Source organism: Phyllostomus hastatus, unplaced genomic scaffold, assembly GCF_019186645.2.
Source record: "Phyllostomus hastatus isolate PE091 unplaced genomic scaffold, TTU_PhHast_1.1 phas_contig_468, whole genome shotgun sequence".
Lineage (NCBI taxonomy): Eukaryota > Metazoa > Chordata > Mammalia > Chiroptera > Phyllostomidae > Phyllostomus > Phyllostomus hastatus.
The window spans coordinates 2,489,875-2,511,357 of record NW_025333884.1 but is presented as its reverse complement, the minus strand read 5'-3'; the positions used below and the strand labels follow the sequence as shown (position 1 = coordinate 2,511,357).

Below are 21,483 nucleotides of genomic sequence, written 5' to 3'. Positions count from 1 at the left end.
GGGAGCGTATACGATGTGGACACGCGGGACAAAGGAATGATTCATGTCTGGGCTGGTCGGAGCAGGACAGAGCAAGAGGCCGGAACAGAGCTTTCCGAGAACAGCGAGCAGGAACATGACCCGCCAACACCTTGATTTTGGACTTCTAGCCTCCAGAACCGAGAGACGATACGTTTCCATTGTTTGAGCCACCCAGTTCGCGGTACTTGGTCACAGCAGAAAACTAATACAGAAAATGTATTCATGAATCACTTGTATAAGTAAAAATTAATTACAGACGATCTTTTCTAGTACATAATTTAAAACTTACAAATTGCTCATTTCTGGAATTTTCCATTTAATATTTGACACCGCAGTGGAACGCAGATACCTGAAACCACAGAAAGCAAAACTGTAGATAAGGGGAAACTACTGTGTTTTGATGGTAATCTAGTTGATGTTGATATTTATAACTTATAGAGCCCTCCTTCCTGTAAATGGGTGGCCCCCTCCCTCCCCACCTGCTCTGCACAGCGCTGTGTTTCATTTTCTTCATAGCAGGTATGTCTGTCTGAAACTTCTTTATGTGTTTCCTTCTTATGGTCTATGAGCCCCGCAAGAGTGTCAGATCCACAGGACAGGGACCTGGTCTGATTTACTTATAAAGTGCCTGGCACACAGTAGGTGCTCAAAACATAATAATTCATGGAATGCGTGAACCAATCCATCTCAAGATGGGTCTATTTGGTCTTGCTGAATCCTCACAACTTAAGCGACTACAGATAGGGAAACTGAGGCTGCCAGGGGTGAAGTCACTTGCCTTAGGGCTTGGCTTGCATCTTTCATTACTTCACACAACATCCGGGTTGCTCGCTGCTTCAGGGCACCAGGTCCTGTGTAGGGGCACTGTGCCCCAGCAGCCGCTGCGACAGCTCCTGCCTGCCCGGGACTCAGTCAGGGCTATTTTATTTCTATGACAAGCCCAAAGAGAGCACCATGCCAAGTACGGTTTTAGGCACTTTGCACGTAACTCATTCTATTCTCGTAATAATTGTACTATTATTATCATCATCCCCATTTTACAGATGAGCAAACTGGCACACGCAGCAGCTGAGTGGCTGGTACAAGGTCACACTGCTAGTAATTCACCCTGGGGAAAATTGCACCCAATGATGATACTGCTTAGAGAAAGAAGGGCAATTGGGGGCGGTGGGGGTAGACTTTTCACCAGCAACCCAGAAGTCAGGGAAATGAAGGACCAATATCTTCTAATTTTGTAAGAAAAATCAGTGGAAACCCAGAATTTGAGATTCTGGTTGTGAGATATTTTCAGATGAGCAAGAATCAGACAGGCTCTGGCTGGTGATTCAGCTGGTTAGAGCATCCTCCTGATCAGTCAAGGTTTCGGGTTCGATCCCCGGGTCAGAGCACAGACAAGAATCAACCAATGGAGTGCACACATAAGTGGAACAACAGATCAGTGTTTCTCTCTCTCCTCCATCCTCCTTTCCTTCTTCTCTCTCCCTCTCTAAAATCAATACATTAAAAAAATTAAAAGACACTCAGAGAGTTGCTACACACAATGGTCTGTGAGAGAAGAGAATGTACTCTAGCATGAAGTCAACTGAATTCAGAGGGAAGGAGGTTATAAAAAGTAACAGAATCATTATGGGTTGAATTGTGTCCCCTGGCAGAAATATACTGAACTTCTAACTTCACAATGTGACTCTATTTGGATATAAGTTCTTTTCAGAGGTAATCAAGTTTAAAAAAGGTCATTAGGACAGGCCCTCATCCAATCTGACTGAGTATGCTTATAAACCAGGGATATTTGGATGCAGAGACAGACACACAGACGGCAGATGAGGTGAAGAGACACAGGGAGAAGATGGCCACCTACATGCCGAGGAACACCTAAGGCTACCAGAAGCTGGGAGAGAGGCCTGGAACAGAGCCTTCTGAGGGAACATGGCCCTGCCAACACCTTGATCTTGGATTTCTAGCCTCCAGAACTGTGAGACAATAGATTTCTGTTGTTTAAACCACCCAGTTTTTGGTACTTTGTTACAGCAGTCCTAGGAAACTAGCACAAGAAATGTATTCATGAATCGATAAGTAAAAGTTAATTAGAAAAAAATCTTTTACAGTAGGTTTAGTAGGTTCCTAACAAAAGCTGGAATCGGTGGAGAGATAGACACAACCTATTCATGGATATGAAGAAGCCATCGATTTTCTTGCAATGAATCCATCAATTCAATGCAATTCCACTCTCAATCCCAATAGGGTTTTTCATAGATCTAAAAAAGCAACGGAGAAAGCCCAGCCAGCACAGGAAATGCACAAGAAGGGTAAAGACAGATTTGAAACTGAACAGAGGGGGAGCTTGCCTGATATAATAGCAAAACATACCAAGATAAAATAATGAAGCAATACGGCCTGAAGGCAAGAAACAAATATAGAAATCAATGAAATACTACAGAAACAACAGAAATACACCTGTATATTTACATGGAAACTTGGTACAAGGAAAAGGTGGAATGTTAAAACTGGGGAAAGGACTGACTTAAAATAAACGGCGTTAAGACAATTCGCTACATGCATGATAAATTCTGCCTTCACGCATTTTCCAATGTCTCACATGTGTTAAAGACAAAATCAAAACTAGGAAAGTCTCAAAAGAAATGATAAGATACATTTATGACCTTGGAGTATGGCAGGCCTCTTAAACAACACACCAAAAGCAAAAGTCAGGATAGAATACATCGATAAATAGGTGTGAATAAACATTAAGCATTTCTCTGTGACAAAATAAATAAAGTTAAAACACAAAGTACGAAGTCTAAGGAAATATTTGGAAGCTATGTAACTGACTAAGAGAATCGGAAACCGTAAAGTACTCTTACAAATTAATAGTAATTAAAAAAGGCATGCCATTTTAAAAAATGGGCAAAGGATATGAGCAAGCAACTCACAACAGACAAACTATATAAGACCAATAAACCCACAAAAACATGTTCTCTCTCCTTAGTAATCAGAGTTGCAAGTTAGAACAGCGTGATACTATCCTTTCAGGAAATGACTAATACCAACTCATCAACCAGGTCTCTGCTCAGATGTCCTTTCTTCCAGAAAGCCTTTTCTGACCCTCCGGCTGGCTTAGGTTTCTCCTCCCCCACACACACCCACACACACCCTGCCACGGCCCGCTGAAGTCTCCTATCCCAGCCCTGCCCACTCCGGGTCGTCCCTGGAACCCAGTCTGTTTTTCCCACTGGGCTGCGAGCTCCAGGGGGGTGGCTCGGGGCTACTGTTAGTCGCCTGTGTGTCACTAACGCTGCCGGGCTCAGGGCCTGGAACAGAGCGTGCGCTTGGGGGAATACGTGTGGAGTAAAAGAATAAGTAGGGAAACTGACACCAAGTCAGTGGCAGAGTTGGGATTCAAACCCAAGGTTGTGCAGAGAGAAGGGACCTAGTTTGATCGACCACCATCTCTTCTTCACTGACCCCTGTCCGGGGTCCAAGCGCACAGTAGGCACTCAGGGCTTTGAAATTGAACTGCTAGGCAACCAGAGACGCTAAGGAGCAAAGAACAGCAGCTATCTCCACCCACACGTCCACGGTCCTCCCCGACCATAGAGAGCTGAGCGGGGCCGGCTCTCTGGGGGACGGTGAGGGCGGGCTGGCGGGCTAGAGAGGCCGGAAGTGCAGCGAGCCTGGGGCCGTGCGGCCGTGCCGGCGGGCGGTAGCTTTGATTTCCCTCTGGGTCTTTCTACCCTGCCTCTCAGAGGCCAGGGGGTGAGTCCTCCGGGCAAGCCGACTGCGGGGCCAGAGCTAGGAGGGCCGCGGCGGGTGAGTAGGAGGGGTGGAGGGGTGGAGACCACCGGTGGCGATTGGCAGCTGTGGAAGCCAATCAATAGTTGGGTGTCAGAGATGGACCTGAGGGAGCGAGGGGCGGGCACACAGGTGCGATCTCTGGGGCGGGACGGACGAAAGGTGGGGACAGTGGCCGAGCCCGGTACCAGGAAGGCGGGAAACAGCGAGGGCGGGATGAATAGGACGTACGGGCCTTGTGGGGGCGGGCTGGCTGCAGGTGGAGGCTCCCTCCGGGCGGGGCTTTGCAGAACCTGGGGCGCTGGGTATTTGCAGCTTGATGCTGTGGCGACCTGGGACATTTTTGGGGGGGAGGAGCCGGGGAGAATGGCTGTGAGTGGCGATTCCTTCTGGGGATGGCAAAGCAGACGCTGATGTCTCATTCATTCCCGCCGCCACATCACTTACAGGCCCCAGGAGAACCTTGGAATGGACGAAGAGGGAGCCCGGCAGCCCGCTGGGCCACCCGCAAGGAAGAAATTCCTCATACCGCTGGACGGGGATGAGGTCCCTCCTGCTGGGGTAGGACAGGGAGATGGGGTACCGCCGGGAGGCCGGGGCGCGGGGGTCGTGGAGGAAGGGGGACGGGAAAGGCGGGTGGGGCTACAGAGCGGGTTAGGAGATATTGGAGCCTGGATCACCTTCGTTTTCTGTGAGTCTCAGGTTCTCTATCTGTGAAATGCCACAGGGGTTCTGAGAGGGCCAACGCACGGGCCGCAAACTGGCAAAGAGTGAGTGGCCCGAGGATGTGTTTATGTGGCCGGCACCCTGCAAGGCATGAATTTCTTGCTGACATTTAAGAATTGGAAGGTTTTGCATAAAAACAACAACAACTGGTAAATCAAAGAAAGGATCTGGCAACGTAAAGATCTCCGTCCCACAGGAAAACAGTTGGCAGGCTGCTTGTGTGCTGCAAGGAAGAGAAAGTGGGCCAAGGATACAGGGTGTGATGAGGGACAGGTGCAGCCCCAGGTAGGACTGTCCGGGGCTGCCTCTCTGAGGAGGTGATGTCTTGGCAGAGAGGTGAAAAAATGATACAGTGAGCTATGGGACATCTGTGGGGAGAGGGCACAGCCAGTGCAAAAGTCCTGAGGTCAGAGAGAACCTGACAAGTTTCAGGGCAGCCAGAAGGCCAAGGGGACTGGAGTAGAGAAAGCAAGGGGGAGGAGGTGGGGGGGTTGCCGTTAAAATGGGGGTTCATGCCCTGGCCCTGAGGCAAGGGGCAGGGACAGATCTAGAGTCTTGTGGGCTATGGTGGCCGCTATGGCTTTTGTTCTGAGGCAGGCTCTGAGCAGCTGAGGGAGTTGATAGACAGTGTGTGGAACGGACTGAGAAGGGTTGCCGTGAGGGTTAGGCAGGGAGCTGGTGAGGAGGTGATGACAGTGATCCAAGAGAGAAAAGATGGTGCTTGGGACCAGGGGACAGGCTGGGGGGTGGGGAGAAGTAGGTAGAATCAGATTTTGATCCCACCCTCTCCTTTCTCCCCCACAGCTCAAGCCCTTATTCAAATCCACACAGAGCTGTCCCACCACGGAGACCTCAGCCCAGGCAGCCCCTCAGACCTACGCTGAGTACGCCATCTCGGGACCTGCAGGGGGAGCTGCAGCCACACACCCCAGGGGGCCAGAGCCCCAGGCAGGGGAGGCCCCCGGCCAGGCTCCCAAACCAGGGACAAAATCCAACAGCATCATTGTGAGCCCCCGGCAGGTGAGGAGGGGGAGAGAGAAGTGCGGTTTTGAAGATTTGGTGTGGAAAAAAAAAACAGTAATAGGGATGGCTTTCTGGTGGGCAGTGGGAGGAGGACTGAGTTCCAGCCATTGTACTCTCAGCAGCGCCCTGTGTTCATTCATTCATGCATTCATTCATTCATGCATCCAACTACTGTGTGTGGGTTGTGGCTGCCCCACATGTCCCATGCTGCTGTAACAAAATTACCATAGACTTGGTGGCTTAACCAACAGACATTTATTTCTCACAGTTTTGGAGGCTGGGAAGTTCAAGATGAAGGCACTGGCAGAATCGGTGTCTGGTGAAGGAAAGGGTGAGGTAGCTCTGGAGTCTTCTTATAGGGCACTAATCCCCTTCCTGAGGGCTCCATCTTCCTGACCTAATCCCTTACCCTCACCTCCCACCCCAGTGGGGGTTAGGGTTTCAGTGTTGGTGGGACACATTCAGGCCACAACACACCCACTGTTCTTGTGGGGGTGTCACTGTGTTAGTGCAGCTGTGTTTCCTGTCCCCATTTTGTTCCTTCATTCAAAATCTGCTTATTGAACACAGGCCCAAGTTCAAATCCTGAGCTGCTACACAGTAGCTGCGTGATCTCGGGCAAGTGACTTAATCCATCTGTACCTTTAAAATGGGGGTTCATGTCCTGGCTGCTGTGGCTCAGTGGATTGAGTGCCGGCCTGTGAACCAAAGGGTAGCTGGTTTCATTCCCATTGGAGCACATGCCTGGGTTGTGGGCCAGTCCCCAGTAGGGGGCACATGAGGAGCAGCCACACATTGATGTTTCTCTCCCTCTTTCTCCCTCCTTTCTCCCTCCCTCTAAGGGTAGATAAATAGAATCTTTTAAATAAATAAAATAAAATGGGGGTTTAGCCCTGATCAGCATGGTTCAGCGGGTTGGGCATCATTCTGCAAAGCAAAAGATCACTGGTTCAATTCCCAGTCAGGGTACACACCTGGGTTGTGGGCCAGGTCCCCCATTCAGGTGTGTTTGGGAGGCAACCGATTGATGTGTCTCCCACATTAGTGTTCCTCTCCCTCTCTGTTTCTCTCCCTTTCCCTCTCTCTAAGAATAAATAAATGAAATCTTCTTTAAAAAATGGGGGCTCATCTACTTATAGTCCACAAGTATGTTCAGAGGTTGCCAGGAGCTGTTTTAGGCCCTGGGGATGGAGTGAGGGAAAAGAAATAGACAAAGTCCCTACAACTGATGGAGCTGGTGTTAGGGTTATATGGAGACAAGAATGGGACCCGAGAGTGTGAGAAGGCGCTCAGTATCATCATCCATCAGGGAGGTGCAGACCAGAACCGCAGTGAGATCCACTCCCGCCAGCAGGGTGGCTGGAAGAAGAGGACACGGTAAGAAGGGCTGTGAGGCTGCGGAGGAAGTGGAACCCTCAGAAACTGCTGGGAGGGATGCAGACTGGTGCAGCCACTTTGGAAACCGGTCTGGCAGTTTCTTGAACATTTAATTACAGATTGAGCATCTGACCTGGCAAGTCCATTCCTAGGTATGTATCCAAGACAAATGAAAATACATATCCACGCAAAATCTGGTACACAGGTGTTCAGGGCAGCGTTACTCACACTGGCTGAACAGGGCAAGCGGCCCAGACATCGGTCAGCTGATGGCTGGTCTTCCTTCACTTAGCTTATTGAAGGCTCATCCGTATGCTGTGGCCCGTGTCAGGGCCTCCTTCCTTTTTTAGTGCCGAGTAGTATTCCATTTCGAGGATTTGCCACGTCCTGTTCATCCATTCACTCACTGGTGGGCAATCCCTTCAGTCCTTTGCCATTTTGGTCACTGTGAGAACGCTGCTGTGAACACTTGTGTGCATGTTGTGTAGCTGTGTGTTCTCAGTTCTCTCGAGAATTCATTGAGGAGTGGATTTGCTGGGTCACATGACCAATGTATGTTTCACTGTTTCAGGAAATCCCAAACTATCTTCCAAAATGCTGCCTCATTTTACAGTCCCAGCAGCAGTGTGTGAAGGTTCCAGTTTCACTATATTCTCCCTTCCTGTCGTTGTCTGTCCTTTTGCTTCTGGTCATATCCTTTAAGAATTAAACTAGGAGTCCTGGCTGGTGTGGCTCAGTGGCTGGGCCCTGGACTGCAAACCGAAAGTTCACCAGTTGGATTCCAGGTCAGGGCACAGGCCTGGGTTGCAGGCCAGGTCCCCACTTGGGGGTATGTGAGAGGCAGCTGACTGAGGCTTCTCTCCTTTCTCCTTCCCTTCCCTGCTGTCTAAAAACAATAAATAAAATCTAATTAGAAAAAATAAAACAGGACCCCACCCCTCCCTTGCACAAAGCTTTCCGGTGGCTTCCAGCTGCTGTGGGTCAGGTGGCCCAGGCCTGTGGGACTCGGAACCCCCGCAGCCTCTCCCCTCCCTGCCCGGCTGCTCCGGTCAGTCCACACCCACCATGAGAAGGGGTCCCACCCTCTTCTTAGAGCCAAATCCCATTTTTTTAAAATGATTTTATTTATTTATTTTTAGACAGAGGGGAAGGTAAGGAGAAAGAGGGAGAGAAACATCAATGTGTGGTTGCCTCCTGTGCACCCCCTGCTGGGGACCTGGACCACAACCCAGGCATGTGCCCTGACTGGGAATCGAACTGGTGACCCTTTGGTTTGCAGGCCGGCGCTCAGTCCGCTGAGCCACACCAGCCAGGGCAAACCCAAATCCCTTCTCATTTAGCAATTACACATTCATCCCTGAGATTAGTTTGTTTAACGTCTGTGTCCCTTATGAGAGCAGGACACACTGAGACACGCAGCTGGCACTCATTAAATCCTTACTGGATGGATTGGAGCTTGACTCGCTCAGGGAATTTTAGTGTCGGCTACAGGGTGTGTTCAGGGTAGAGCATGAGAGGAGCCTGCTGAGCAGACGCCAGCTATGGGGGCCTGACCTGTGGAGCCATGTGAGGCTTCCTGCTGAAGGCACTGGGGAGCCACAGCAGGGTTTAGAGAGGGGAGGGGTAGCTTTGTGCTTTAGGAAGATAAGATGCTTCTGGCCACTTTTGGAGGATAACCAGTTAGGGACACCACCGGGGCAGGAGATCAGGGGGTGGCAGCGCTGGCAGTGGAGGAGGAGACGTTTTTGGGGGATGCTCACCTGGAGGAGGTGGGGGGAGTGTCCACGAGCAAGCCTGGGCCTCTGGGCGGTTGGCTGAGGAATAGGTGTGGGGGTGGGTGCCAAGGGCAGTTTGGACACAGTGAGGCGGACATCCAGAGGGAAGTACCTGGTGGACCACATGACACCAGGCTGGGCTGGAAGACAGGGCTGGGCTGGAGACAGACCCAGGGACCCTTTAGTTCAGGCCTGGGGCTGGGGAAGAGGGACCCGTGTCAGAGCTGGAGAGCCCAGAACGTTGTAGGCTCAGAGGAGGAGTCGGGAGGGGAGAGTGAGGCCGAGGGCCGGGAGAGGGTGGAGAGGTGTCCCAGAGGTGGGGGTGGGGAGCTGGGGGGCGTGGTCCCAGGGTCATCCCCATTGATGACTTTGGCTCTTCCTCCCAGAGGGGCAACCCCGTGCTGAAGTTTGTGCACAACGTGCCCTGGGAATTCGGCGACGTGGTTCCCGACTATGTGCTGGGTCAGAGCACCTGTGCCCTCTTCCTCAGGTGAGCTGTGGGCAGTGGCCGTGCCTCCAGGAGGGCCTGCGGGGTGTGCTCCGGTATTCGGGGCTGTTCCACGGGAGACCTCTGGGCCTCGCCGTGACCCTATGTGGCAAGCACAGCGCTGGGCCTGGAGGTGCCCCAAGGGACAAGAGCCGTGGCTCCAGACTCCTGTCTCTGAGCGAGCTGGGGACGGCTCTCATGTCCCAGGCGAGTGACTCCAGCCTCTGGGACCCCACTTGACGATGGCCAGGGTTTCTCTAACCTCCGCCCCCATTAAGCCCAGGGGCCCCTCTCCAGACAGGAGGGGGTGTGGAATTTCTAAGCTCCTGTCCTGCCTCTGGGTAGGAGAGCTGGGGGCTCCTGAGCAGAGATGTCTCCTCATTCCTGGGTGGAGAACCTCCCCCCACTCCCACTGTCCCCTGACGTTAAAGCCGACAGTCCTGGGATGGGCCCTGCTTCTCAAGACCAGCTATGCAGTGTCCCCAGTCATACTTTTAAAAAAATTTTATTGATCTTATTTCGCTTTTTTTTTCTTTTGGAGAGAGAGGGGAAGGGAGGGAGAAAGAGAAGGAGAGGAACATCAATGTGTGGTTGCCTCTCACGCACCCCCTACCTGGGACCTGGCCTGCAACCCAGGCATGTGCCCAGACTGGGAATTGAACCAGTGACCTTTCAGTTCAAAGACCTGTGCTCAATCCACTGAGCCACACCAGCCAGGGCTAATTTATTGATTTGAGAGAGACTGATTTGTTGTTTCACTTATTTGTGCACTCATTGGTTGCTTCTTGTATGTGCCCTGACTGGGGATCAAACCCACAACCTTGGCGTATGGGGACGACTCTCTAACCAACTGAGCTCCCTGGCCAGGGCCCAGGCACACTCTTCCTTAGGGCACTGGTCTCCCCTTTCCTGTCTGAAGCCTAGGTCTTCTCCCTTCCTCAGCGCAGGGCCTGGGGCCGCCCTTGCTGCCAGGCCCCTCCGTGCCCCTTCCCCAAAGCGTGAGGTCACTTCCCTCCCTGAGCCTCAGCTCCCAGCACGGTTGTCCCAGCTCCTGCACTTTAGTCAGAGTGAAGAGGGGCTCCCGGGACCTCAGGGGGGACACGAGCCCTCCCGACCCCTTCCTCTCCCCTGCCCTCAGCCTCCGCTACCACAACCTCCACCCAGACTACATCCACCAGCGGCTGCAGAGCCTGGGGAAGAACTTCGCCCTGCGGGTCCTGCTCGTCCAGGTGGACGTGGTGAGCAGGGGCCCCTCCCCCGCCCCAGCCCAGGGCACTCTGGGTCGTCACTGTCTGGGGTTGGGTGTGTCCCCTCTGCAGACTGAGCCCGGGAGGACGGAACCAGGGCTGTCCCAGTCACCCCCGGGCCAGGCGCCCAGTGGGAGCCAAGGGAGTGCCAGGGGAGGCTCTCGGCCGCCGGAACCCCTGTGTTTTCACACTGGAATTCCTTGCTTCTTCGCAGACCTCTCACTCCGATTTTCTTCTCCACCCAGAAAGACCCCCAGCAGGCGCTGAAGGAGCTGGCTAAGATGTGCGTCCTGGCGGACTGCACGCTGGTCCTGGCCTGGAGGTGAGCTCGAGGGTCCGGCGCTATCCTGGGTGGTTCCCTGGTCCCCGACCTTCTTGGCCCTGCCCTGCTCCTCCCGTGCACTCTCTGTGGGCCTGGGCCAGGTGCTGCCGCTCTCTGGCCTCAGTTTCCTCACCTGTAAAATAGGGTCCTGATCTCTCTCTCGTAGGGGTGCAGGCACAAAGGCAGGTAGCATAGATCAGACCCCTGGGACCATACTAGTCACTTGCGAGTGAGACGTGAAATCTGGCTGAATAATTCATTCCACGTCCAGGCTTCTAGAGACCATTGACACTAGTTCTCCAGCTGGAAAAAAAAGAGTCCCTTTCTCACACTCTAAAAATGTCAGTCCTGGCAAACGATTTTTTAAAAATGACGAGAAAAATGTTACAAGAAATCTTGGGGTAGGAAAAGTCTTCCACAGCAAGACACAAACCCCAAAATCCGTAAAGGAAAAGGTCAGCTGGTTTGAAAAAACTATCATTTGAAACTTCTGGAAGTTATCTACAGTTTACACTGTAGATAAAGTTGAAAGGCTAATGATAAACAGAAAAAAGTCTCGCTATGTATATAACAGGTTTAAGATCCCTAATGTATATGTGGACATGCAATTTATGTTTATGTGATAAAGTATATTTAAATGTTTACACTCACATGAACATATTTAAATGTTCATTACACACACACACACACACACACCCCCCTACAGGGCAGGGTCCGGCAGAAGTGGCGCCATTGAGTGTTGTTGGGAGGGCATGTGAGTGTCTCACTCGAATGGACAGCAATTTGAACATGTCACCTAAAATGTCATATGGTGTGCTAGAGTGTGACATCGTTACGTCATGGAATTGCATGCTTATGATTTTGTAATAAAAGATTTTTATGCAATAAAAAAGGAGGGTTATTTGTGCCGGACCCTGTATCTAAAAATCCTTCTAGTCAGTAAGAACAAAGTGGCCCATTTTTTAAAGACTCTAATAATATAGGTGGCCAAACACACACAGAAAAATGCTTCAGCCATATAGATTATCAGTAAACAAGTACATTTTGAAACATGAGGAGCCCTTTTTTACCCATTGATTTGGTGGAAGCATCAAGGTGGAGAGTATGGAACGGGCACCCGGCAGGGGACATGATGGCTGTTGGACCAGGGAGGTGGTAACGAGGGGGGCGGGGGGCAAAGGCATGGTGACAGAAGGAGACTTGACTTTGGATGGTGAGCACACAATACAATATACAGATGATGCATTATAGAATTGGACACTTCAAACCTGTGTAACTTTATTAACCAATGTCACCCCTGTAAATTTAATAATAATTAAAAACCCAGAAAATAGAAAGTCCTACACTTGGAATTTCTACTTTCTGATGACCCCTGCTTGTGCATGCATATGAACAATGAGACAGGCTGTAACATGCAGTTCAGAATTTGGAAGCGATATAAAAATGGTGTATAGCCCTGGCTGGTGTGGCTCAGCGGATTGAGTGCCGGCCTGAGAACCAAAGGGTCACAGGTTTGATTCTCAGTCAGGGCACATGCCTGGGTTGTGGGCTGGGTCCCCAGTTGGGGGCGCTCGAGAGGCAACCACACATTGATGTCTCTCTCCCTCTCTTCCCATCTCTCTAAAGATAAATAAAATCTTGTAAAAAAAGATTAAAAATGTTGTATATATGCATATAGCATATAAGGGGTGGGCAAAAGTGGGTGTATAGTTGTGCGTATAGAAGAAGACATGCAGGTTACAATTATTACAGTAGCTTTACTAACTCGAATGTCACGGGCACAGTGCACTGAGGTACAGTCTCGGAAGTGCTGGACTTGCTGGCCTTCATTATTTACTCATTCTTATTGTTTATGTGCTATACTCAAGCACACTTTCGAGTACTTACAACTGTAAACTTTTGCCAACCTCTGCATATACACTGTGTGTGTGTATATACACATATATACACACATATATATATAAAAAATCAACAATATATACAGTGAAGTCTCTCCTTTCTCCCTCCCCCCCACCCCACAGGTAATCACTGTCATTGGTTTCTTGGTTTCCTTCCACTGTTCTATAAGATGCAAGCAGCATGTGTGAAACATCTTCATTTTCTTTTCTTTTCTTTTTTTTTAAAGATTTTATTTATTTTTAGAGAGAGGGAAAGGGAGGGAGAAAGAGGAGAGAAACATCAGTGTGTGGTTGCCTCTCATGTGGCCCCCACTGGGGACCTGGCCTGCAACCCAGGCCTGTGCCCTGCCTGGGAACTGAACTAGCGACCCTTTGGTTCGCAGCCCTCGCTCAATCCACTGAGCCACACCACAGAGGACCATTTTCTTTTCTTAGACAGAAGTAAGTATACTATGTACAGATACTCTTCAGCTTACGATGGGGTTATACAACCCAATAAACCCATTGTAAGTTGAATATGTCGTAAGTTGAAAATGCATTTAATAGCCCTGACCAGTGTGACTCAGTGGGTTGGGTGTTATCCCACAAAGCAACAGGTCGCTGGATTCTCAGTCAGGGTGCACGCCTGGGTTGCAGGTTCCGTCCTCAGTCGGGCACCGGCGAGAGGTAACAGATCAATGTTTCTCGCATTGATGTCTCGCTCCCTCTCTTCCCCTCTCTCTAAAAATAAATAAATAAAATCTTTTTAAAAATGCATTTAATACACCTAGCCTGCAGACCATCATAGCTGAGCCTGGCTAGTTTCTGCTGAGGACGCACCACTATCTGCAGCACCGTAAGGTCGTCTGTCAGCGCCGTCTGCCTCTGCTCTGCACCGCCCCCGGCGGCGTCACTATCTGGAGGTCTTGGCCGTGTCAACGCAGAGAGCAGCCTCATTCTTTTTTGTTTATTTGTTTTGTTCTATCTTCACCCGAAGACATTTTTTTCATTGCTTTTAGAGAGAGAGAGAGAAGCATTGATGTGTGAGAGAAACATCGATTAGTGGCTTCTCTTAACTGCCCTGACCCAGAATCAAATCCCCAACCTGCTGGTCTGCAGGACGACACTCCAAGCAACTGAGCCACACCAGCCAGGGCACCTCCTCCTTTTTCTTTTTAAGAGCTGTGTAGTATTCCAACACAGTGTCCACATTTCTAAGCTAATTATAGACCTAATTATGTAAGAGAAATTTTAAGTTTATAGAAAAAGTGATCAGAAAGTGCAGGCTCCCACATACCCCTTCTCCCCTACATAGTTTCTCCTGTTGTTGACATCTTGCATTAATTAGTGTGATTAGTGTGGTACATTCGTTAGTTGTGTTGTACATTCTGTGAGTCCTGACACAGGCGTGACGGGTCTGCCATCCCTGAATGCTACAGAATATTTTGCTGTCCTAAAAACCCCCTGCGCTCTGCCTATCCCTCCCCACTCCCTCCCGCCCTGGCCACCACTGATCTCCTTACTGCCTCCGCAGTTTTGCCTTTTCCAGTGTCCTACTGGAATCCTACAGTATGTAGCTGGAATATCAGTAGAAAAAAAACACGGTTCTTGAGTGTAGGGGAAAACCCAGCTCTGCCCCACTGTGGGTTTTAATCCTGTTACTGCTCACAACTCACCCACTTCGGGCCGGTGAATATGTGGGGGTTTCCCCTCACCGGGCCCTTGTCTGTGCCGCCAGCTGGGTGTCCTGCACTTCGGCTTAATTCTGTCACTATCTGCCTGGACGCCGAGTCCGGTCCCACAGGTCAGGGGCCCAGGGCCACGAGATTTCCCCAACACACACTGCAGATGGCTGTCAGAACCACCTGTGCTTCCGACCAACTGGCTGGAGATGGGAGGTTCGCGCAGCCCCCTCCTCGGGTTTGACTAATCTGCTGGAGTGGCTCACAGAACATGGGAACGCTGACTTCTGTTTACCAGCTTATTAAAGGGTATGGTGAAGGAGAGAGATGAACAGCCAGATGGAGAGGGACATCAGGGCAGGTCTGGGAGGGTCCCAAATGTAGGAGTGTGTGTCCCCACGGAGAGGGCTGAGTCACCCCCCTGCTGTGGATGTGGTCACCAGCCCGGCCGCTGTCTGAACTAATGCACTGCCGGGGTATCCTGGAGGCTCCCTCATGCAGGCACAGTCAATTATTAACTCCGTTTGCTGACCTTCTGCCCTCTCTGGAGGGCGGGGGTGGGGCTGAAACTTCCAAGCTTCTAATCTTGGCTTGGACTTTGTGGGGACCAGCCCCCATCCAGGGCTCACCGAGAGTCACCTCATTAGAACAAGAGATGCTCCCAGTGCTCTGCTCCGACCACTCGAGAATGCACAAGGGCCTCAGGGACCCCGTGCCAGGAACCGGGGGCGGGGCCGGCGGAAGTTTTCTGTTATCTCACAGTGGCCCCGTCAGATAGGCACCTTCCACCTAGGAATATGCTTTTAGGGTTCCTGCATGTCTTTTCGTGACTGGGTAACTCATTTTCTTTTTAATCCTCACCTTGAGGATGTGTTTATTGATTTTAGAGAGAGGAAGGGAGAGAGAGAGAAATGTTGATGTGAGAGGAATATCCATTGGTTGCCTCCTGTCAATGCACCCCCAACCTAGGCATGCATGCCTTGACAGGGAATTGAACCTGCAACCTTTTTGGTGCACTGGATGATGCTCCAACCAAACCAGGTGGTTTGCAAGGGTGTGGTAACTGTTTTGGGGGGGTTTTTTTGGTCCTCGCCCCAGCACATGCTTATTGATTTTTTCCTAAAGATAAGAGGTGGGAGTGAGAGGGAGAGAAACATTGATCAGTTGCCTTTCGGTTTATGGGACAACACTCCAACCAACTGAGCCCCACCAGCCAGGGCTCGGTGATTTGTTTCTAATCAGTGAGTAACATCCCATGGCCCGGATTCATGTTTTTATTTTTGTTTTTTTAACCAAAAATAATGAATGTGTGAGAGATCCATCAATCTGCTTCCTCTTACATGCCCCAAACTGGGAACCTGACCCACAGCCCAGGCATGCGCCCTGACTGGGGCTCGAACCAACAACCTTTTGGTTTGCAGGCTGATAATCCATTGAGCTACACCAGCCAGGGCAGGAGTAGGTTTATTAGGCCAAAGGGTGTTTGTAATTCTGTGCCCTCTCTCCGAGTGTGTACCTCTATACTGTTTGAGTATTTGGGAAAATGTATTTATGTATTAGCTGTATATTAAAACAAAAGCAAGTATAAAAATTACTCTATTTTGGGGAAGTAGCCAAAGGTCGTGTTAAGAGCCTGGGTGGGTGAGACAGACTCACTGAGGGAGCTGTCTGTCCTCGCCAGCTGTTTCTTGTTTTTTTTTTTTGTTGTTTGTTAAAGATTTTATTTATTTATGAGAGGGGAAGGGAGGGAGAAATTGCCTCTCCTATACCCCCAGCTAGGGACCTGGCCTGCATCTCCGGTATGGGCCCTAAACTAGAATTGAACCGGTAATTCTTGGCTTTGAAGTCTGGTGCCCAATCCACTGAACCAGGTGAGCCAGGGCCGTTTCTAGTGCCTCTGAAACAGTTAATTACATGTCAAACAAAGCACCCACTGTGAAAATTAATGGTGATTGTTAAGTCATGTCTGTTGCTATAAAAGATTCAGCTGTTAGCACCTGGGGCTTTCCTTGCGAAGGTGGGCTTTATGTAAACGCTTTCAGAAGCTGCCTTCCTTGGTGGCGGGAAGCTGGATGCCCAGGAGGCTGTCTTCCTGCGGCTGGGAAAACAGACGGCAGTTCGGGTCTCCCTCTCTCTCGAGCATGGTGCACAGGCTGCCAGTGCTGACCTCCCTTCCAGAATAGCCAATAGTTCTTAGACAGGCTTCGAAGTGCCAGGTGCTTACAGTGTTGACTCATTTACTGGTATTTGTCACAGTTCTGCCATCCGCCCCACTTTACAGGTGAGAAACTGAAGCCCAGAGAGATTAAAATCACTGGCCCAGGGTCACTCGGGTGAGAAGTGGGCCCCGAACCCAACTGGCCAGGGTCCCAAGCTCTGGCCTTTAGCCAGAAAAGACAGGTGAAGATACACCCAGTAGGGTTTGCTACCCCAGGGGCATTTAGAGGAAGCCACGAATGTTCAGTTTTCTACATATTAGACTTTGGAATTTTTAGCGTCAGCAATTACTACTACCCTAAAGAATGCATCTACAGCATGACCCCTCCTTGCCTTGGCTGACCCAATGTCCTCGGACCGTAGCCCTGAGGAGGCCGGACGGTACCTGGAGACCTACAAGGCCTATGAGCAGAAGCCGGCGGACCTCCTGATGGAGAAGCTGGACCAGGACTTCGTCTCCCGGGTGAGGGCACGTCCCCACCCTGCCCGGGCCTCCCCCCAGCTTCTTCCTGGGTGTTTGAGCTCCAGTTCTGATCTCAAGTCAGGCCTCTCCTCCCCACACCCACTTTCAGCTTCCAGCCTCCCCTCTCGTACAGCAGCCAAAGGGATCTTCCTAAGCACAAACCTGACCCCGCTCCAAAGCCTCCCGTGGCTCCCCAGTGCCCTCAGGGAAAGCCTGGCCTCACCATGCTCTGCCAGGCACTGCCAGCCCGGCTGGCAGCCCTGTCCGCCCCCAGCCCTCCTCCCAGGCCCAGCTCGCATCTCTAAGTGTGTGTCTGTGCTGTTCCCTCTGCTGTCTGCCTGATCCCGTCTTTCTTTTTTTAAAGATTTTATTTATTTTTAGAGAGAGGGGAGGGAGAGAAAGAGGAAGAGAAACATCGATGTGTAAGAAACACATCAATCAGTAGCCCCTCACACACCCTGAACCAGGGACCTGGCTGGAAACCCAGGCCTGTGCCCTGACCAGGAATCAAACCAGCAGCCGTTCACTTTGCAGGATGACGCCCTACCCACCAATCCACACCAGTCAGGGCTGCCAGATCCCCTTGTACACACCTGAGCTCTGATGCTCCCTCCTCCAGGAAGCCCTCCCTGATCCCCAGGCCAGGCTAAGTGCCCCCACCGGACTTCCCCATGCCTACCCACCTGGGTCACCACTGTCTGGAACTACCTGGCCTCCCACTCTGTGCTGGGTGCCCCAGAAGGGCAGAGCTGGGGCTGTCTTGGTCCCTGCTGTGTCCCCAAGCACCATAGCACTCAGGGAATATTTGCAGTGAATTGTTGAATCCAGGCTCCAATACTGGAGTAATGGTAGGTGCCTGCAGCTGCCCCTGAGGTGGGTACTACGAGCACCCCCGAGTGCCGGAAAATGGAGGCCCGGACAGGTCAGTCCCTGTGCCCAGCATGGCATAGGGAGTAGGCAGTGGAGTCTGGGTTTGAACTCGACTCTGACTTCAGAGCCTACGGTCTCCCCCGGGCTGAGCCAGCTTGGGATAAGTGGCATCCATCCTCTCGCCACGTGACCAACCCTCTCAGCTGCTTGGGGGTCACTCTGAGATGACCTTTTCATCAGTCCAAAAAGGCACTTATGGAGCACCTCCTGCATGCAAGGCAGCCTGGGGACACAGCTGTGACTCAGCGCCACCCCCAGGGGCTTGGTCATACTCTCCTCCCGACACACCGCTGCCTCTTCCCCCTTCTAGGTGACTGACTGTCTGACCACCGTGAAGTCAGTCAACAAAACGGACAGTCAGACCCTCCTGACTACTTTCGGGGTAAGGAAGGGTTCCCGTGTCATCTCTACCCTGACGCCTTTTCCAGGAAGCCCCTGACCCTTTCTTTCCCTTCCACACTCTACTCCCCGCCCCCCCCGCCCTCCCACCCGACTTCACCTCCTGTCTGGAGTGTGTCCGGCCCCACATGCGCCGGGGCTGGTGCTCATCTCCCCTGACCTTTGGCTCCTACCTTTCTTAGTCTCTGGAACAGCTCATAGCTGCATCGCGGGAAGATCTGGCCTTGTGTCCGGGCCTGGGGCCTCAGAAGGTAAGAGCTCTGGGAGTGAGTTTAGGGGTCAGGGTCAGGAGGGGGTCCCCAAATCCCAAAGTTCTAAGGTTTCAGAAGTCCCATGGTGCTTGCCCTACAGATGGAGGAAACCAAATCTCAGAGGGGCTGTGGGGTGGAGTGGGGGGCAGCCCGACCTCACACGGCCAGGCTGGGAGGAAAAGAACCAAAGCCCACTCGGGATGCACCAAACAGATGCTCATTTAATGACCGGTTCCTTCCCTTCTTTCCCCCGCCCAGGCCCGCAGGCTGTTCGATGTCCTACACGAGCCCTTCTTGAAAGTACCCTGATGACCTCCACTGCCAAGGAGGCCCCATGTGTCACAATAAAGTGTTTCCCCGGTCCGGGCTCCTGTTGCTGTGCTGGTACAACCCCCCAGGCGGTGTTCTCTGCTCTGTCTTCTGATGGCCCCGCGGCCACCTCAGCCTTTCCCTGCAGTCGTCAGCTTCCCCGGAGGAGACTACGCAGGATCCTGCTGCGGCTTCTTCTTCCGCTTCTTCTCCCGTCCCGGGGGAGCCACCTCTCCAGACTCCAGGTTCAGTGGCGGCTCTGGCCTCTCCTCCTGGGACGCTGTGGCTGGCACCCCGCTTTCTGGGTGCCGCTTCTTCCACTTCTTGGTGGATGCTGGATCCACCCTGACCTCAGGCTCCATCACCTCGCCCCGTGGGTCAGCCGTCTCAGGCCCTGGCTCTGTCGCTCTGTGCTCTCTTTCTTTCTTCTTCTTGGTGGATGCCAGCGCAGCCTGAGGCTCAAGGTCACTTGGCAGCTCGGGCTCCACCACCTGTGTCTTTGGTTCCATCACTGCGTTTTGCCATTTTTCTTTCTTCCTCTTCTTTTGGGTGGGTGCCAGAGCTGCCTCGGCCTGTGGCTCAATCTCATGTGCCAGTTCAGGCTCCATCACCTCCCCTGGAACCCCCAGAAGCCTCACATCTGGCTCGAGAGCCTCAGTCCCCAGCTCCATCAGCGCTTTGCACTCCTTTCCTTTTTTCTTCTTTCTTTTTGGGGACGGCAGTGGGATGGCTTCCTCCTGAGGCTCCTCCTTCACCTGGAGCTGAGACTCAGCTCCCATCTCCTCCGCCGGCTCCATCCCTTCTGTCTCCATCTGTCTCTTCCTCTTCTTGGTGGGGGATAGGACTGCCTGTTGCAGAGGCTCAGTTTTAACTGTGAGTTCCAGCTCCACAGTCTTCTCTTCCTCTGGCTCCAGCATCACTGTTTCCGTCTCTTTAGGCTTCTTCTTCTTCTTCTTGCTGGCAGACGGGAACAGCATGCCCAGGGGTTCCAGCATCTCAGCCGTGGGCTCTGTTGCCACCGGCATCATCACCTCCAGTTCATTCGGCGGCGGCTGCTTTTTCTTCTTCCCCTTCTTCCCCACATCCATCTCCGAGGACCCCCAGGCTGTGTCCACCTCCAGGGTCCCATGCCCATTCACTGCCTCCTGGGGAGAGGAGGCCTCAGGCACGTGCTTCTTCTTTTTCCTCCTCCCTGAGGCTGGAGACCTCAGTGCCAAGGCTGACACAGGCCCTGTGACTGGTGGGCTGCCTCCAAAGGCACAGAACCGAGGCCTCAGGCCAGGGGGGATCTGTGGTGGAGGGCTTGTGGGAATGGGGTGCAGTGGAGTTCCTGATAAGGATGGGTGGGAACCCTCTAAGATCCTTAGGTGGCCCCTGGGGGCGGGGGTACAGGTGAGCCTGCCTCCTGCCTCTGCTGAGGGGACCAGCAGGGTTGCTTCTCCAGCTTGGGGGCCGCTGCTGCTGAGGACCCGGTAGCGGTGCCGCTTCCCTGCCACCTTGCCTTTCACAACCTGGGAGCCAGAGAGAGGCACCAGCCGCCCATTGAGGCTGCAAGGAGAAAGGGGAAAGGCAGAAGCTTGGTCAGATTCTGTTGGTGGCGCAGGGGAAAGGAGCTGAGAAGCAGCTTCTCCACATTCCTTAGGATAAGCCCCTCTACATTTCCCCCAAGTTCAGCTACTGGAGTGGGGAGTGTTCCGGGGAAGTGGCATGGGACCAACCACTCACCAGTCCGGGGTGAAGTCTACAGGGGCCTGGATCAGCCACAGTTCCGTGTCTGGGCCCGTCAGCGTCTCCAAGGAGAAACGAGTGGACTCCGAGGCCGGGGGCATCGCAGTAAAGTTGGGGGGACAAGAGAACCGAGCAATACCTGTAGAAAGGGAAAGGGGGGTGTACTGGCACGTTTCCTGGCAGTCGGATCCTGGGCGCCTATTGGTCCATTGGGCCCAACCCCTTGGAGCGCCTCACCTGGTCTTCCTCCTCCGACGGTCTGTTCCCCGGAGACCACCCCCCCCCCCCAGCGCCCATCTCCACTGATCCAACCCCTAGGGGAGCCTTCTCTCCACTGGCAGTCCCCCCAAGATATCCTCTCTCTGCCCGAACTCCCTCCACTTTCCTCCTCCCACAGGGCATGCTTTTCACAGGTCCTGTTTCCGGAAATGCCCCCTTTTCCGTCTGGCCTCCCCTTTCTCCTCCCGCCACCTAGCCCTCTGCACCCCGTCGGCCCTCTCTGAAGCAGCTCACCGCCGGACGGGGCCCCTGCCATGCCGGTACCCACGACTCGCACAATACCCTCAGCCAGAGCAGCTCTGAGCCCGCCGCTGCCGACCACGTGGAACCAAAGGGGTGGTGACTCGCCCGGGAGCGCCGACGGAGCCCGCGAGCGCGGGGGGAGTCGCTCGCAGCTCGTGCACTCTGAGAGCAGAACCAGGGGAAATTTTCCTTTGTGCGGAGCAGACAACCGAGGAAGACGTCTTTTCCTGTAAATCTGCTCGCTAGAGCAGCTGATTCGATGTCTAGACGGAGGTAGAGCCCCACCTGGTCCCGGCGGGAATCTCCCTTAGTCTCGCAGACATTATTTGCGCCAACGT

At 52.5% G+C, this 21,483-nt stretch overlaps 2 protein-coding genes across 4 annotated transcripts; one reads left to right on the top strand and one right to left on the bottom strand.

Moving 5' to 3' along the window:
• Positions 1 to 3,683: 3,683 nt before the first annotated feature.
• On the top strand, positions 3,684 to 18,947 carry ERCC1 (ERCC excision repair 1, endonuclease non-catalytic subunit). Of its 2 annotated transcripts, none has more exons than XM_045845231.1 (10): positions 3,684 to 3,828; positions 4,260 to 4,371; positions 5,341 to 5,556; positions 9,098 to 9,201; positions 10,337 to 10,436; positions 10,691 to 10,767; positions 16,907 to 17,006; positions 18,247 to 18,318; positions 18,518 to 18,586; positions 18,845 to 18,947. In XM_045845231.1, the coding sequence occupies exons 2-10, from the start codon at positions 4,279 to 4,281 to the stop codon at positions 18,893 to 18,895; spliced, it is 882 nt and encodes a 293-aa protein (XP_045701187.1). In that variant the 5' UTR covers positions 3,684 to 3,828; positions 4,260 to 4,278; the 3' UTR covers positions 18,896 to 18,947. The 2 variants fall into 2 exon arrangements, with proteins under 2 accessions (XP_045701187.1, XP_045701188.1); XM_045845232.1 differs by having other exon boundaries at positions 3,694 to 3,774.
• A 71-nt stretch (positions 18,948 to 19,018) lies between these two features.
• On the bottom strand, positions 19,019 to 21,441 carry POLR1G (RNA polymerase I subunit G). Of its 2 annotated transcripts, none has more exons than XM_045845194.1 (3): positions 21,137 to 21,441; positions 20,621 to 20,762; positions 19,019 to 20,443 (listed from the first exon to the last, which is right to left on the bottom strand). In XM_045845194.1, the coding sequence occupies exons 1-3, from the start codon at positions 21,156 to 21,158 to the stop codon at positions 19,066 to 19,068; spliced, it is 1,542 nt and encodes a 513-aa protein (XP_045701150.1). In that variant the 5' UTR covers positions 21,159 to 21,441; the 3' UTR covers positions 19,019 to 19,065. The 2 variants fall into 2 exon arrangements, with proteins under 2 accessions (XP_045701150.1, XP_045701151.1); XM_045845195.1 differs by having other exon boundaries at positions 21,185 to 21,441.
• Positions 21,442 to 21,483: the final 42 nt, after the last annotated feature.